The sequence below is a fragment of the Sinocyclocheilus rhinocerous genome, unplaced genomic scaffold (assembly GCF_001515625.1).
Source record: "Sinocyclocheilus rhinocerous isolate Xijiao unplaced genomic scaffold, SAMN03320098_v1.1 scaffold1705, whole genome shotgun sequence".
Taxonomy (NCBI): domain Eukaryota; kingdom Metazoa; phylum Chordata; class Actinopteri; order Cypriniformes; family Cyprinidae; genus Sinocyclocheilus; species Sinocyclocheilus rhinocerous.
The window spans coordinates 297,516-312,470 of record NW_015643585.1 but is presented as its reverse complement, the minus strand read 5'-3'; the positions used below and the strand labels follow the sequence as shown (position 1 = coordinate 312,470).

General features: G+C 41.0%; 1 protein-coding gene across 2 annotated transcripts in view; it reads left to right on the top strand.

Annotated features, from left to right (window-relative positions):
- The window catches only part of ca14 (carbonic anhydrase XIV), a 37,452-nt gene that overhangs the window by 19,077 nt on the left and 3,420 nt on the right, over positions 1 to 14,955 (top strand). The window contains exons 5-11 of one of the 2 annotated variants that reach the window (XM_016574919.1): positions 810 to 905; positions 1,009 to 1,075; positions 1,189 to 1,346; positions 1,890 to 2,016; positions 2,597 to 2,620; positions 4,154 to 4,238; positions 9,094 to 9,147. In XM_016574919.1, the coding sequence (XP_016430405.1) occupies positions 810 to 905; positions 1,009 to 1,075; positions 1,189 to 1,346; positions 1,890 to 2,016; positions 2,597 to 2,620; positions 4,154 to 4,238; positions 9,094 to 9,147 (611 nt within the window). The remainder of the gene's footprint in view (positions 1 to 809; positions 906 to 1,008; positions 1,076 to 1,188; positions 1,347 to 1,889; positions 2,017 to 2,596; positions 2,621 to 4,153; positions 4,239 to 9,093; positions 9,148 to 14,955) is intronic. The other variant, XM_016574920.1, reaches the window with a different exon arrangement.

Here is a 14,955-nt window from a genome sequence, read left to right as displayed (position 1 = left end):
GCTCGAGGACCATCTTCGGACGACGGCGCTCTGCACGCGGTGTTCAGGCTGGCGTCATAGAACACGCAGAGCGCGTCGTCTGGGTAGCTGGTAAGTTCGGCGAGAGCCAGAAACAATCTGGTATGGTCCCCGAGCGAGCGTTCCCCCTGCTCCAGCAGGAGGAGGAGGAATTCCGGGCGGGTGAAGGGATCCATAAGGGGAAACACAACGGAAACAAAAACACTGAGAGAAAAAACGGAAACAAACACGAAGGGTAGACACACGGAGGTAACTGTATTTGGTCGGGTCTTCTGTCACAATTTGCTGGAGAACGGGCACAACGAAATGAGGAGACGTGGAGATTTCTCAGAACGAGAGTCTTTTAATGATCCAATAGGGAGACACAGAGCACAAGGATGACATTCACAACAAGTAGACCCGACAGAGGAGAAATGCTCAGACAAGAACTTATAAACACAGGACAATTACCAAACACAGGTGCACAGAATGACTAATTAACTAAACGAGGACAGGAACATGACCAAATAAGGGAACACAGTAACAGAAACAGGGGCAAAACATAACAAAACAGGTCCATGATCCTGACAGAAGGTACAGACACTTCCTTATGAGACACTGGTGACGCAGTGCCTCAAGGGGCCACAACAGTGCCGTCAGCCAATAAAATGTTGTGTTCCTATTAAGGTTTTAGACAATAAAAACACATCTGGGGGCATTCCCATATAATCAGCTATTAACAAAGAATTCAGTGAAAATTGTCTTCTGTAAGATGCCTATAACTCAAAGACACTCTCTTTCATTTCTGTCAGCTCCATATTGTCCATTACAATACAGAGATTTATGCTAATATGTCAGAAGCTAAGACCCAGGAGAATGGCCTGGCTGTGTTGGCAATCCTAATTGAGGTGAGTTCTTTGCTTTTACTCTAAACATATTAATATCCACATAATATTATGTTTTTTTTTATAAATTTCTATCTGTATCTCATTCAGTTGTTTGCTTTCTCAGGCAGGCGAGGAGATTAATCAAGGATATGGCAGTATTCTTAACTATCTGGGCCACATCAGATATGCAGGCATGTGTTTGTGTGCATGTCCGTGTATGTGTACACGTGTATGATTATCGTGCTTCAGCCTTTTGTGATTACTTTGTAAATAATTTTTTTTATATTGGTTTAATTTATTCTAGGCCAGAAGGTGGCTATACCTGCATTTGATATAAAGTTGCTGCTGCCTGACAACCTCAGCCAATATTTCCGCTATAACGGCTCGCTCACCACTCCTCCCTGCCACCAGAGTGTCCTCTGGACTATCTTCAATGAAAGAGTTAAAATCTCTCACTCACAGGTACAAAGCGTCTTAGTAAAAGCGATGCAAACTTCTCATATTCAGCAGTTCGTGGGGAATGAGGAATTTCTGAAATCTCAAAAACAGTTTTCCAAACTCATATTTAAATAACATACCATATTTCAAAATAAAAATCTGTCATGAGCTCTCCGATAAATGTTGTTTCTTATGCTCAAATAATGTATATTTCAGTTTGGTCCAACCAATGCATATGTATAGTCATCATGGCAGCTGTAGTAACACGATGCATTACCAGTTTTGGCAAATGGTTCTATAATATATAGAATGCAAGAGTTCGTCATATTGTGCAATGCACATTGTTTTTTCCCCCTATTCAAGTAAATATGAGTGAACTGTCTTGGTATATTTACAGTCTTGGCTTAGATGTATAGGTAGGGAGCATGCAATCTCACTGAAATTTTATATATAAAGAACCCTTTAGCTTGTGAAATATAGAGTTTCATGGCTGAACTGTATGTCATTTACATGGCTGACACACTCTTCTCTTCTCTTCTCTTCTCTTCTCTTCTCTTCTCTTCTCAGCTGATGAAATTGCAAACAGTGTTGTACTCCAGTAAAGAAGAAGAGGCAGAGCCCATGGCTCTCCAGGATAACTACCGCACCACCCAGCCACTCAATCACAGAACTGTCCTGTCCTCTTTCATTCCGGGTAGGAGAGAGCGAAAAAGAATGAAAGAGGGAAGGGGGGAAAGAACAGAGCTGGGGGTGGGGGATTATGTAGCTGTGCTCTTTGTTTATATGATGGCTGATTAGTTTTTCTAAATCTCTTGGGAACACAGAGTTTATTGTAATCATGTGAGCCTGTGTGAGTGTGTGCCCAGTGGGGAGAGCAGTACAAAGCAGCTATAAGACTCAGATGATGTAACAGTGCTTGATGAAGTTATTTAGGATTGTTTCAAATGTTTCCAATATAAATAACAGTGATCAGCACACACCCATTTTCTCTTTTCCAGGGATGATTTGGAAGCTCAGGTTTAAAGGAATAGTTGACCTAAATTACATGCTATGAACTGTTTTACACAGAGAAGAGCAGCGTAAAGATTCTTCGAAAATTGGCCTGTTGTGTTCCACCAAAACAATTACAACATACAATTTTGGAATAACTTAAGGATGAGTAAATGAATATAGAATTGTCATTTGTCAAAATTACAATTCTATATTCATTTATATATTCATAGTGCTTATGCTGTCTCTAACTTCTCTTTATCTCACCCTGTTTCTCTCTCCAGTCTCAGTTAAAATTTATACTGCAGGTGAGAAATATTTTATACTAATTATTATATTAACCACTTTATTGTCTAAACATTCAATTTTACTATTAGTGCTGTCAAAATTAGCATGTTAACGCAGGCAGGTTTTTTTTTCCAGTTTAACAGCGTTAAAAATACTTAACACAGTTAACGCAGGGCGGAGCTAGGGTTGGCAACCCCACGCACAACTGCTGCTTCTGTCTCTTTTTTTCTTGACAAGAATTGCATTTATTTAGACACAGCATGTCTTTATGAACACATCAAACAGGAGAATTTTCAGGAGCGCTAATCAACGAGTGAGGAAAAGGTACAGATGACGAGGAGTTTCAGTAGAACATCAGTGAACTGCGGTCAGATGAGATGCTGTCAGGCCATATGTCAGTAAAACCGTATCTCTCTGTCATGTCAACTGTTATACTGTGCTCGTAGCGCATGCTCTTCAATTGCATGCACAAATACGCTGTAGCCTGCATCATTTCATATTAAATAGCAGCCAAATAACCTAATAACCCAGCTGCTATGATGTCTGTTCATCAAAGAACAAAAGAAAAAAGAGGAAATCAATAACTTTTGTAGCTTTAAGAATTAATCTATAATTAATTTAGAGTTTAGTGATAACTTTTTTCAATATCTGTATATTTTTTATTTCCTGAAAGGTACAGGTAAATATGACATTTATTAAAATGGGTTTACGTCAAGGTTGTTTTAAGTTGACTTAAATTAGAAGTTGTTATTTTTTAAAGTCTAATAAATGTTAAAATTGATAGCTTTTAATTATGCTGTAATGTTGAATGGCTATAGTCAATGGTTAAATATTAGGGAAAAAATAACAATTTCATAGAGTCATCAGTAGTATAGGTATCAGTGATACTAGCCTTCAGTCATACAAAACAACGGCATTAAAGAAATATTAAAAATATACTGTTTTTTGTTGTTTCTACATTAATTTGTTATATATATTCAGAACAACAAGCAGAATCTGGCACATAAAAATAAAGCAGCATTTCTTTATAGACATTTTTTAAAATAAAATAAAACAACTCCAAAAAACAAATATACAGCCTGATAATTGTTTATCACACAAGAAAATCCTGTCCAGTTGAAGTCATCTTCATTTTCAATAATCAAGATTTAAAATTAAATTCAGTTCACAGTTCAAATTTGGGGGGAAGTCACTAAAAAGCAATAGTGCTGTTCCTTTTCAAACGTTCTCTCAAGTTGTGTATGTAAAGAAATATTAAAAATATACTGTTTTTTGTTGTTTCTACATTAATTTGTAGATTGAATGTGAAATTATTGCAATATAAAAGTATATTTAAAAACTTTAATGTTAGGTGAGATTAATCACGATTAATTTAAGAAAAAATGTGCAATGAATTAGTAAATATTTTTAATTGATTGACAGCACTAATTATTAAACTGCTGTCTTTACTGTTATTTTTTTAAATCAGTTCTCTAAGAAGAGATCTTTATGCTTAATTTTTGCTCAATTATTACAGTTCTCTTGAGAAATTTAACATCTTGTCTCTGTCTAAGGTGAAATCGCAGCTATTGTGATCGGATCTCTGTGTGGGTGTATAGGCTTGGCTGTTATCATCTGCTTTATTGTGAAAACTATTCGGTAAGAATGTTAACAATCCAAACATCTTTCATGTGTCTTAAAAAGCTGGCTGGAGATGGTATGTAATGGTCTTCAATAGCTTTTGTACATGCACTGTTATACACACAATCATTTGTGCAGTTCAAAACTTGCCAAGAATGCGTTATCTGTATGTGTGTGTAATTCCTCAAATAATTTTCTTCTTTTTGACTTCCTTTTTTTAATTTGGGGGGAAGTCACTAAAAAGCAATAGTGCTGTTCCTTTTCAAACGTTCTCTCAAGTTGTGTATGGGGGAAAACTCCTGTTTTACTCTGTACTGAAGCCTGATTTGTTCACGTTTGTGTAGCCCGCCAGAAGGGGCGGCGGCGACCTCTATATATGTCGGCTTGCAGCACCATTTCATCAGAATCTTGTCCTTCAGCGACAAGGATAATCTCTTCGCTGACTCTGCAGAGGAAGCTCAGCTCTGCTCGCTACCGCCGTTGAAGAGCCCCTGGCAGAGGAATACCAGCTTTCCCCTGCAGCCATCTGGCACCTTTTCTGAGCAAATTTCCAGCGCGCGTTGTTGCAAATGTCGCACCGCGAGTGTGGCTGATGGGCACAGCGAGTGTGTTGGCTGCCTGGGCAGCGCCCATGCAGAGGCTGCACTCATTGAAGGCTCGTGTTCTCACTGCGAGAACATGAGTGCTGCCTGTCTCCGCTCGCGGATCGCCTTCTTTAAAGAAAGTCCTTCCTGTTCTGCTCTCCTGTTTCCTTTCTCTCCTAACAGGAAGAAAAAGCTAAGCAGCAGAATCGAGCAGTCTCACGTCGGCTCAGTGCCCGTGTGCTCCTCCCTGCCTGCTTTGCCTCGTCCCGCCGGTGTGCTTCACGCAGGAAGATCAACGCCCCTCTTATGCTGTTTGATTTCCTTTGGTGTCTCTGAGGAAGAGACTGCTGTCAATGAGATTGCCGTTGATGATATCATGTCTTTGACAGCGTCTGACGCCGAGGAATGGGGATGTTCTGGGGAAGAGCCCAAAGCCCTTCCTCCCTCTCATCCAGCATGGCCGAAACCGGACAGCGAGCTGACCGCGTTCACTTTAAGGCGGTGGAGGATCTTGGCTTGGAGTGGTCGGTTCCAGATGAACCTGCCCATGGCCTATTGGACGAGTGGTTCCTTCTGGGATGCCATCAGCAATCCTCTTGCCAACGGCCCGCCCCGTTCTTGCCTGCGGTTCACAAGGAACTCACCAAGAAGCGGCGAGTCCCCTATTTTGTCCGAGTTAATCCCTCCACTACAGTGGCTCTCACCACTGTTGACAGCACTGAAGAGAGGGGCTACAGCAAGCTCCCCCCTCTGGAGGAGATGGTAACTGCCTACTTGTGTCCTCCATCTGCTCAGGGGTTAAAAGACCATGCAACGCATCCTTCCAAGCCCTGCAGGATCACCTTGGCCTTAGCCAACAGGGCATATGCAGCAGCTGGCCAGCGGGTCACGTCCTGCATACGTGTTTGAAGGAGTGGCCTATGAGTATGTGGTCCTACCGTTTGGACTGTCTCTGGCCTCTCGCACTTTTACAAAGTGCATAGACATGGCTCTTTCCCCTTTGAGGCAGATAAGAATCCGAATTATATAAGACTTCATACGACCTTGACGACTGGCTGGTACTGGCCAGGATTAGTCGCTCACAGAGTGCTGTTACTCAGCCACTTAGAGCGACTCGGGTTGCAGATCAACTTTCAGTAGAGTCAACTGTTACCCAGACAGTGAGCTGTCTTTCTGGGCACAATTATAGACTCTGCCCAGATGCAGGCTTGGATAACGCCGGAGCGGTCCCTGACTATTCAACGACAGGCAGCTTCCCTCAAATCGGGGACTTCCCGTCCTCTCAAGGTTTTTCAGAGGTTGCTAGGCCTCATGGTGGCGGCCTTCTCTGTGATTACTCTGGGATTGCTTCATATGCGGCCCCTCCAATATTGGTTCAAAGCCTGAGTCCTGTCCCACACGTGGTGCCTGGGCCAGTTTTACATCAGGGTAAACCACCGCTGTGTCAAGACTATGGTCCCATGGACAACTCCTCGCCCGTTTCAAGCAGGTGTACAGTTGAGACTGACCTCCAGGAGGAAGGTGGTCACCACAGACGCCTCCAACTCAGGTTGGGGCACTCTGTTGGAGGGCAATCCGGCGTCCGGCTCCTGGTCAGCCCCGGAGCGATGCCTGCATATCAACTGCCCAGAGTTGTTGGCTGATTTCCTGGCCCTGACAGCCATAAGGGGGCACCATGTCCTGGCAACACGACGGTGGTAGACTACATAAACCACCAAGGCGGTCTCAGGTCTCGTCCTCTTTACAGGATGGATCGACGCCTCCTATTGTGGGCACAGAACGAACTCCTCTCACTAAGAGCAGTTCATGTGCCAGGCAGTTTGAACCTCAGTGCAGACATGCTGTCCAGAAGCAATGTAGCTCCGGGAGAATGGACTTCAATCCTCAAACGGTTCAGAGAATCTGATCTGTCTTTGGGAGGGCAGAGGTAGACCTCTTCACCTCAGAAGACAACTCTCACTGTCCAACTTATTTCTCAATGCAGCAAGACGCTCTGGCCCATGATTGGCCCAGTGCTCACCTGTATGCCTTCCCGCCAATAGCCCTGCTTCCTCAGGTCATCAAGCGGGTCAGGGAGACCAAATGCTCAGTCCTCTTGGTGGCCCCACTCTGGAGGAACCAAGCCTGGTTCCCTGAGTTAGTGCAGCTCTCAGTAGCAGCCCCGTGGCCGATACCACTGAGGAAAGACCTTCTCTCACAGGCGAATGTCTTGATCTGGCATCCCCGATGGGAGTTGTGGAGCCTTCATGTTCGAAGCCTCAACAGGAGCCTATGCAGCTCCCAAAGAGAGAAAGCAACAACATTTTGAAGACTAGAGCGACATTTACTAGATACATTTATGCCTTTAAATGGTCAGTCTTCCGTGACTGTTCCGCACGAAGTCTGGATCCGGTCTCTTGTGACGTGTTCCACGTGCTTACCTTCTTACAAGAGTTGTTGGACAATGGGCACACCCCTTCCACACTCAAAGTTTATGTGGCAGCTATCGCAGCGAGTCATTCCCTCGAAGCTGGCCAATCGATCGGCAGACACGATCTGATCGTTAAGTTCTTGAAGGGCTGTAGTCCTGAGGGATCTGCAAGGCCCTCCCTTCGACCCACTCCATTCGGCCGAGGTGCGGCCTTTGTCGTTTAAAACCGCCCTACTGTTAGCATTAGTGTCGGTCAAGCGAGTGGGTGACTTACAAGCACTATTGGTCAGTGCTTCCTGTCTTGAGTTTGGGCCCAACGACTGTAAAGTCATCATCAAGCCTAGACATGGTTATGTCCCTAAGGTGCTCTCGACTCCGTTCAGAGCCCAGATGATCACCCTTTTGGCCCTCCCTGTCACGGACGGCGAGCAGGGTCCCAAATGTGCTTTGCCCTGTAAAGGCTTTGAGAGTGTATTTTGAGCGCTCCAGCCTGTTCAGACAGTCGGAGCAGCTTTTTGTTTGCTTTGGAGGTCGCTCTAAAGGGCTGCCAGTTACAAAGCAGAGACTTTCTCGCTGGATAGTTGATGCCATAACCTTGGCATATGCCTCGGAAGGCTTGCAATGCCCCATAGGTGTGAGGGCCCACTCCACCAGAGGAATGGCCTCCTCCTGGGCGTGGTCCAGTGGGATCTCTATTGGTGAGATCTGTGCGGCTGCCGGCTGGTCGTCACCATCCCCATTTGCCAGAATCTATAATCTAGACGTCCCGGCCTTGCAGGCGTGGGTTTTGTCTGCTTAATCTGCCTATTTGTTCCTAAGGGTGGAAATGGTTGTGTTGATATCCCTCAGCTGTGCTTGGGGCTTAGTTAGCTCATGTTCTTCAGGGGCCCTTAACTAAGTGCTCCAAGACTGAGCTCGCAGAGCAGGTCGTTCTGTATCTGCCCATAGCACGGCGTAATTGGATGCATTCCCCATACACAACGTGAGAGAAAGTTTGAAAGGGAATGCTCTGACGTACTGACATAACCTCGGTTTCCTGAAATAAGGGAACGAGCGCTGTCACTGGCCGTGCTATAATCTGCACACGAATCGATGACTGTGGCTTCAGTCGAATGATTCTGATCAAATGGCGCTGCGAGCCAACTTATATAGAGGTCAGCTCCGCCCCCTCTGGCGGGCTAAAGCGCCATTGCTTTGTGCAGCTACACAAATGTGAGCAAATCAGGCTTCAGTACAGAGTAAAACAGGAGTTTTCCCACATACACAATGCTCGTTCCCTTATTTCAGGGAACCAAGGTTACGTCAGTAACCGGAGTGTTTTCTAATGCAAGCTGGCAAGAATATTGTCTTCTTGAAAAATACAATACTGAAGAACATTGTCTTGCCATGTCTTGTCTTGTAGGGGGCAATTGGGAATAAATAAATATAAACACAAATAATTACATCAGTAATGTAAAAGAATTAAGCAATACATAATAAAAACTACACAAATTACAGGCTTCTTATAAAAAAAAGCTAAGTTAAAATAATCGACAGAGAACAATATGCCCAAATACAGTTTACACTCCATTTGTACACATTCTGCCTAATGCATTTGTAGTTATTAGAAAAATGATTTGTAACTAAATCAATTAAACAATGGCAAAAAGATAACTGCCCAATATTAACGATTTCTGCTAACTCTGTGGTGAAATAAAAAAATAAATAATAAAATAAATAAAAATCTGATTTGGAATTCATGAATTAGAAAACTGACTCAACTTAATTATTACAATGTAGATTGTCTTGTACTGTATGTAATTGTGTATATATTTTCTTCTTAATCATACCATTCTTTGATCATGTTTGTTTGTGATTGTTTCTCTTCGTCACATGACAGCTTAACGTCCAGCTGGGATGTCTTGCCAAGTATCCGACCTGCTCCCCAGCCCAGGTCAATTTTTTTAATGACCATTCATGACCTCTAACCCCAAGCTTTAAACCCTTAACCTCAGTAACCCATAAAATCAGCCATACACTAATGATAAATTATTCAAATCACTTAAAGTCAGGAAATATATTTTTGCTCATGAAAACCAAAGAACAATGGGTAAGCTCAGTGTATGTGTATATATGCGATCCACAAAGTGGCAACACTGGCCCAGACAGAAAAAGAAAAAGTAAAGACAGAACAACAACAACAGACACTCACGTTGACAAGTGGTGTGTTAGGAGTTAAGAGAGTCCTAGATTAAATGAGTACAAACTGATGTTTTTGTTAATCGGTCATAATTTCTGGAGAGATAGCACCCAATAGAGCATGGCTGCAGACATACACATGCATGCACTGTCAACTGCATTTCCACAAGTGTCAATTTTTTTTTTATTGAATCTCTCAACATGTTACAACAGTAGCCAGATGGTAAAGACAAGGGGGAAAAAAGAAACAAAATTACAGTGTCACTTGCAATCGACACAAATCATGCGTGTTGGCAATGGACACAAGACGCTGTGGCTGGTGGTTAAATGATTAAAACTTAATTATGTACAGGGTCCTGTAAATTACATGTAGGAAAGAAAGACCTGCAAATCCGTGTCCACAGAACAGCACAATAGTAAAGCAGTGCGCTAAGTCTCTCGTAAAGCATTTTCCTCCTGTATAGAAAAGCATTAACATGTAATATGGCTTAATGCATAAGATTAAAGGACCAAATTCGATATACAGTTTATAATAAAATGTACTATATGTGTATGTATAGTGTTTTCCTCCCATACCGCAAAATGCTTTATGCCACATAACGATGATTATAAAGCACCAAACTCAGTATAGGCTGCTACTCATTAAAACATAACTAGTGTCACTGTCTCCATCCATTAAGCTACGTTACATGTTTTATTTATAATGATTTTCTATGGGAGAAAAATGTTTAACGTGCAATTAAACCAAAGTCCCTTTAAGGCAAGTAATTTCACTCAGCGTTCATCTTTGAAACACCATCTCAGGCATGCAAGTGCAGCTCCTATCTCTTTGAATGGAGAAACATCAAATTCTCCAAAACGGTTCACCAAGATTAAATTTCATATTTGAAATCACCAATGAAATCTGACAATAAATACATAAATTGTTACAAAACATACAAAACATAAATGTTGTTTCTTTTGCTCAAATAGTGTTAAAAAAAGCTCTTTAGGCTAGACCAGCCAGCGCGCATGCGCAGTCCTAAGTGCATGTCTCTGAACGCTGACTGTTTCTACAGCAACTGGGAACTCTGCAGCTGCTGCGACGCAATAGGCTTGCTCGAGATGAACTACACTAGTATGCCACTGGCTGGCGAGAGTAGCTGCTTGCTGTCGGGCGGAATTAAAAGTGGAGACGCCAAGTCGGGACGTTCGCATAGTGTTTGCATACTCTATCAGAGGAAGTGAAATAAATGCAATATTTGTCAAATACACAGACGTTTCAGACCTCGGCGGCTGGTCTCGTTTTTTCTCTCGCGGTACTTTGATGGCACGTGATCATAAGGCGGCTACAGCATCGATCAAAGTCGGACACATTTTCTAACCAGAATGCATTGCTTTTGTCAGGCGGCAGCTGACACGTTGCGGCACTGCATGAAGTCGAACAAGCCTATTGACTTTACCAATTAGCAATTGGCTCTTTTACTTAGAAGGTGGGGCTTCCTTCGATAGAGCGGCCATATTGATGGTGCGTTCACGCCATATCCTAATTACCATAATTGTGAGATACCAACTTGTATAAAGCGTTCACGTCCTCGTAGAACTCATAATTACAACTTGTGAACCATAGATTTATGCTGCGTTCACGCCATATCGTAATTACCATAATTCCGAGATGACAACACGTGATGTTCAACTCGGTGCTGTTCACGTCCTCAGACTGGGGATTATCCATTTCTAAAGCGACAGTCAACAAAATGAACCCGCGTGAAAGAATGTTATGTTACTGGCAGCTGTCAAACACATAATTACAACATTACATTACATTTGTGCTACTGCTAAATATTGCAGAACACAGAAAGCATGTCAGGTAAAAATAATTACTTACTGTTTGTTTGTTGAACAAAATAATAACAGTATGAACACTTACATAATGTTTTTATATTATAGTACATTATAGAATCTATATGTATCTATGTTCCCCTTTTTTAGAGCAGTAATAGCTTTCTTTGAAAGCGCTGCCATTTTTCTCTGGTTCCGTGTGAGATGCAGTGGTCACATGGTAGCTCTCAGAAAACTCCCAGTTATGTCCCTAAGGTGCTCTCAACTCCGTTCAGAGCCCAGATTATCACCCTTTTGGCCCTCCCCGTCGCGGACGGCGAGCAGGGTCCCAAACGTGCTTTGCCCTCTAAAGGCTTTGAGAGTGTATTTTGAGCGCTCCAGCCTGTTCAGACAGTCGGAGCAGCTTTTTGTTTGCTTTGGAGGTCACTCTAAAGGGCTGCCAGTTACAAAGCAGAGACTTTCTCGCTGGATAGTTGATGCCATAACCTTGGTTTACACCTTGGAAGGCTTGCAATGCCCCATAGGTGTGAGGGCCCACTCCACCAGAGGAAGGGCCTCCTCCTGGGCGTGGTCCAGTGGGATCTGTATTGGTGAGATCTGTGCGGCTGCCGGCTGGTCGTCACCATCCACATTTGCCAGAATCTATAATCTAGACGTCCCGGCCTTGCAGCTCTAACCAAAGACTATAGAATACCCAAGACGTGTCACTCATATAGTTATGAATGGGGGAAAATGCAACACTCAATATGGCCACTCTATTGAACAAAGCCCCGCCTTCTAAGCAAAAGAGCCAATCCCTAATCTGTAAAGTCAGCGCGTCACTGCAGCTGCGTTAGAAGTCCCGGTTGCTATAGAAACAGTCAGTGCTCTGAGACGTGTGCCTAGGACTGCGCATGCACATTGGCTTGTCTAGCCTGAGAAATAAGCTTTTTTTACGCTATTTGAGCAAAATAAACAACATTTATGATACAGTTGTTGTCAGATTTCATTGGTCATTTCAACACACTGCGTCTTAGGCTCGTCTGCTTGTCTGTACATAATATTTTTAATAAACTATATATAGAAATTAGTTCTGAATATAATAAATAATGAATAAATTAATAAATAATAAATTAATTAAATAATTACACTTGCACAATTACATTTGCAAAAAAGTATATACTTTGTACTAAAAAAGAGCCTAAAATGCAAAATAATAAGCCTACTTAGGATCCATTTCCAAAAGTTAAATATAGAAAATGTTAAAAATATTTGGTAAATACAGTTTTGTTTATTTGTAATAATTACCATTTACTATGGTGCAGTGGGATTTTTGGTGAATTGTATTAAAACTAGGGTACGTTTGATCTGCAAACATCATTATAATATAGTAGGCCACAACAATAAAAAACAAAAACATACAAAAATATATTGTCCCCCTTTTTTTAAATTCATAGATAGTCATAACTGAGATTTCAATTATATTTTGAAAGCTGAACAAGGAAATGTCACCGTTTTCCATTTCAGAAATCTGGTCACCTAAACAGACACTGGACAAGGATGACACCTGCTAGTGCACGTGTCAAACACCTGCGTTTGTGCATGCTATCAATGGAGTATACTTTAAAAGGCTATGGCCATTTCAAAATACTTTAGTTATACAAAGACGATGCACTCATATTACTTATGAATGGGAGAAAGGGCAATGCGCAATTTGGTGGAATAGTTTATGCAAACGTAAAGTAAATGTGCGTGTGGCAGAACCAGATTTGACGTAAAATACCTAATAATACTCATGAGATTACGTTGATAATATAAAAAGTTTTTGGACACATAAACCACACTTTATGTCTGAATTTTATTCAATTAGATATAAAATATCAAACTAAGTAGAATCTATAAAATGATGCTGGAGATTTTCTCAAAAGAAACTTTTTCTGAGCAACCTTTAAAATGATTTTAAAAGGGGTTTTCCCCCATCCTTAATAATCCGTTAAGTTTTCTGTCCATTAAGCCCACTTCCCACCCTTAATATTCAATTAAGGTTAATATAAATTACAAACGTTTGGAAACATTATGATTTTTAAATGTTTTAATAAGGTATCTTATGCTCACAAGTTAAAAAATAAATAAAGTAAAAACACTAATATTGTGAAATAGTATTACAGTTTAAAACAACTGTTTTCTATTGTAATATATTTTAAAATATAATTTATTCCTGTGATGTAAAGCTGAATTTTTAGCAGTCATTACTCCAGTCCTCAATGTTACATGATCTTTAAGAAATCATTATATGCTGATTTGCTTAGTTATTATTGGTGCTCAGTTATTAGTAATGGTTCTTATTAATATCAATGTTAAAAACTGTTTTTGCTGTTTAATATTTTGTGGAAACTTTTTTCATGATTCTTTGAATAGAAAAGCTCAAAAGAATGGTATTCATGTGAAATGGAATCCTTTGCAACATTATAAATGGTTTTACTGATACTTTTGATCAATTTAATGCATATTTGCTGAATAAAATAAATTTCTATTAAACACACACGCACACGCGTGCACACACACACACACGCCACAAACATTTGAATGGTAGTATATAATGGTTTTATAAAGGTTCATGTGACACTGAAGACTGGAGTAATGATGCTGAAAATTCAACTTTGCATCACCGGAATAAATTACATTACAAAATATATTCATATAGAAAACTTTATTTATTTTAAATTGTAATTCTGTTTTATAGTGTTTTTACTGTATTTTTGAGCACATAATGCAGCCTTTATGTCCATGAGAGACTTGGAAAAAAAGAAGTAAAAATCAGAATGTTTTCAAACTTTTGTGTGTGTGTTTGTGTGTGTATATATACAGTTAAAGACAAAATTATTAGCCCCCCTATGAAATTTCAATTCTTTTTCAGATATTTCCCAAGTGATGTTTAACAGAGCAAGGGAATTTTAAGACAGCATTTCTTATTATATTTTTCATCTGGAGAAAGCCTTTTTTATTTCAGTTTGCCTGAAATAAAAAAACTGCTAAGGTCAATATTATTAGCCCCCATAAGAAATGATCTGTTTGATTGGCTACAGAACAAACCACTGTTGTCCAATGACTTGCCTAATTAACCTAAATAATCCTCTAAGCCTTTAAATTGCACTATAAACTGAGGATTAGTATCTTGAAAAACAACTAGTAAAATAATATGTACTGTCATCATGGCAAAGACAAAATAAATTAGTTTAGACTTAAGAAAAATAATTGTTTAATGCTCACAAAGCAGGAGAAGCATATACACATTTATAAAAGCATTTTCAAGTGGCAAGAACTGCCGTGAGAAGTATTATCAACCAAAAAAAAAACCTGACCAAAAAAACCTCCAAGCTAGACTGAAGTTTGAAGGACAACCTGGACAAACGTGTCCTTTGGTCACTTGTCCTTTGGTCAGATGAGACAAATGTCTCAGGTTACGTATGTAACCATGGTTCCCTGAGTAGGGAACGAGACACTGCGTCCTCTAGGGGTTGTTATGAGGAACGCCTCGTCGTGACCCGTGCCTGAAGCATACATTGAAAAAACACCAACAACACATTGGCCGGCAACAGCCATGACGTCACTACCGGTGTGACTATAGTATAAATAGGAACCGGGAGAACACACCATCCACCTCTTCATCTGAAGCTTGCGTCCGAAGCATGGCAAGAAACCTAGAGGACGCAGTGTCTCGTTCCCTACTCAGGGAACCATGGTTACATACGTAACCTGAGAC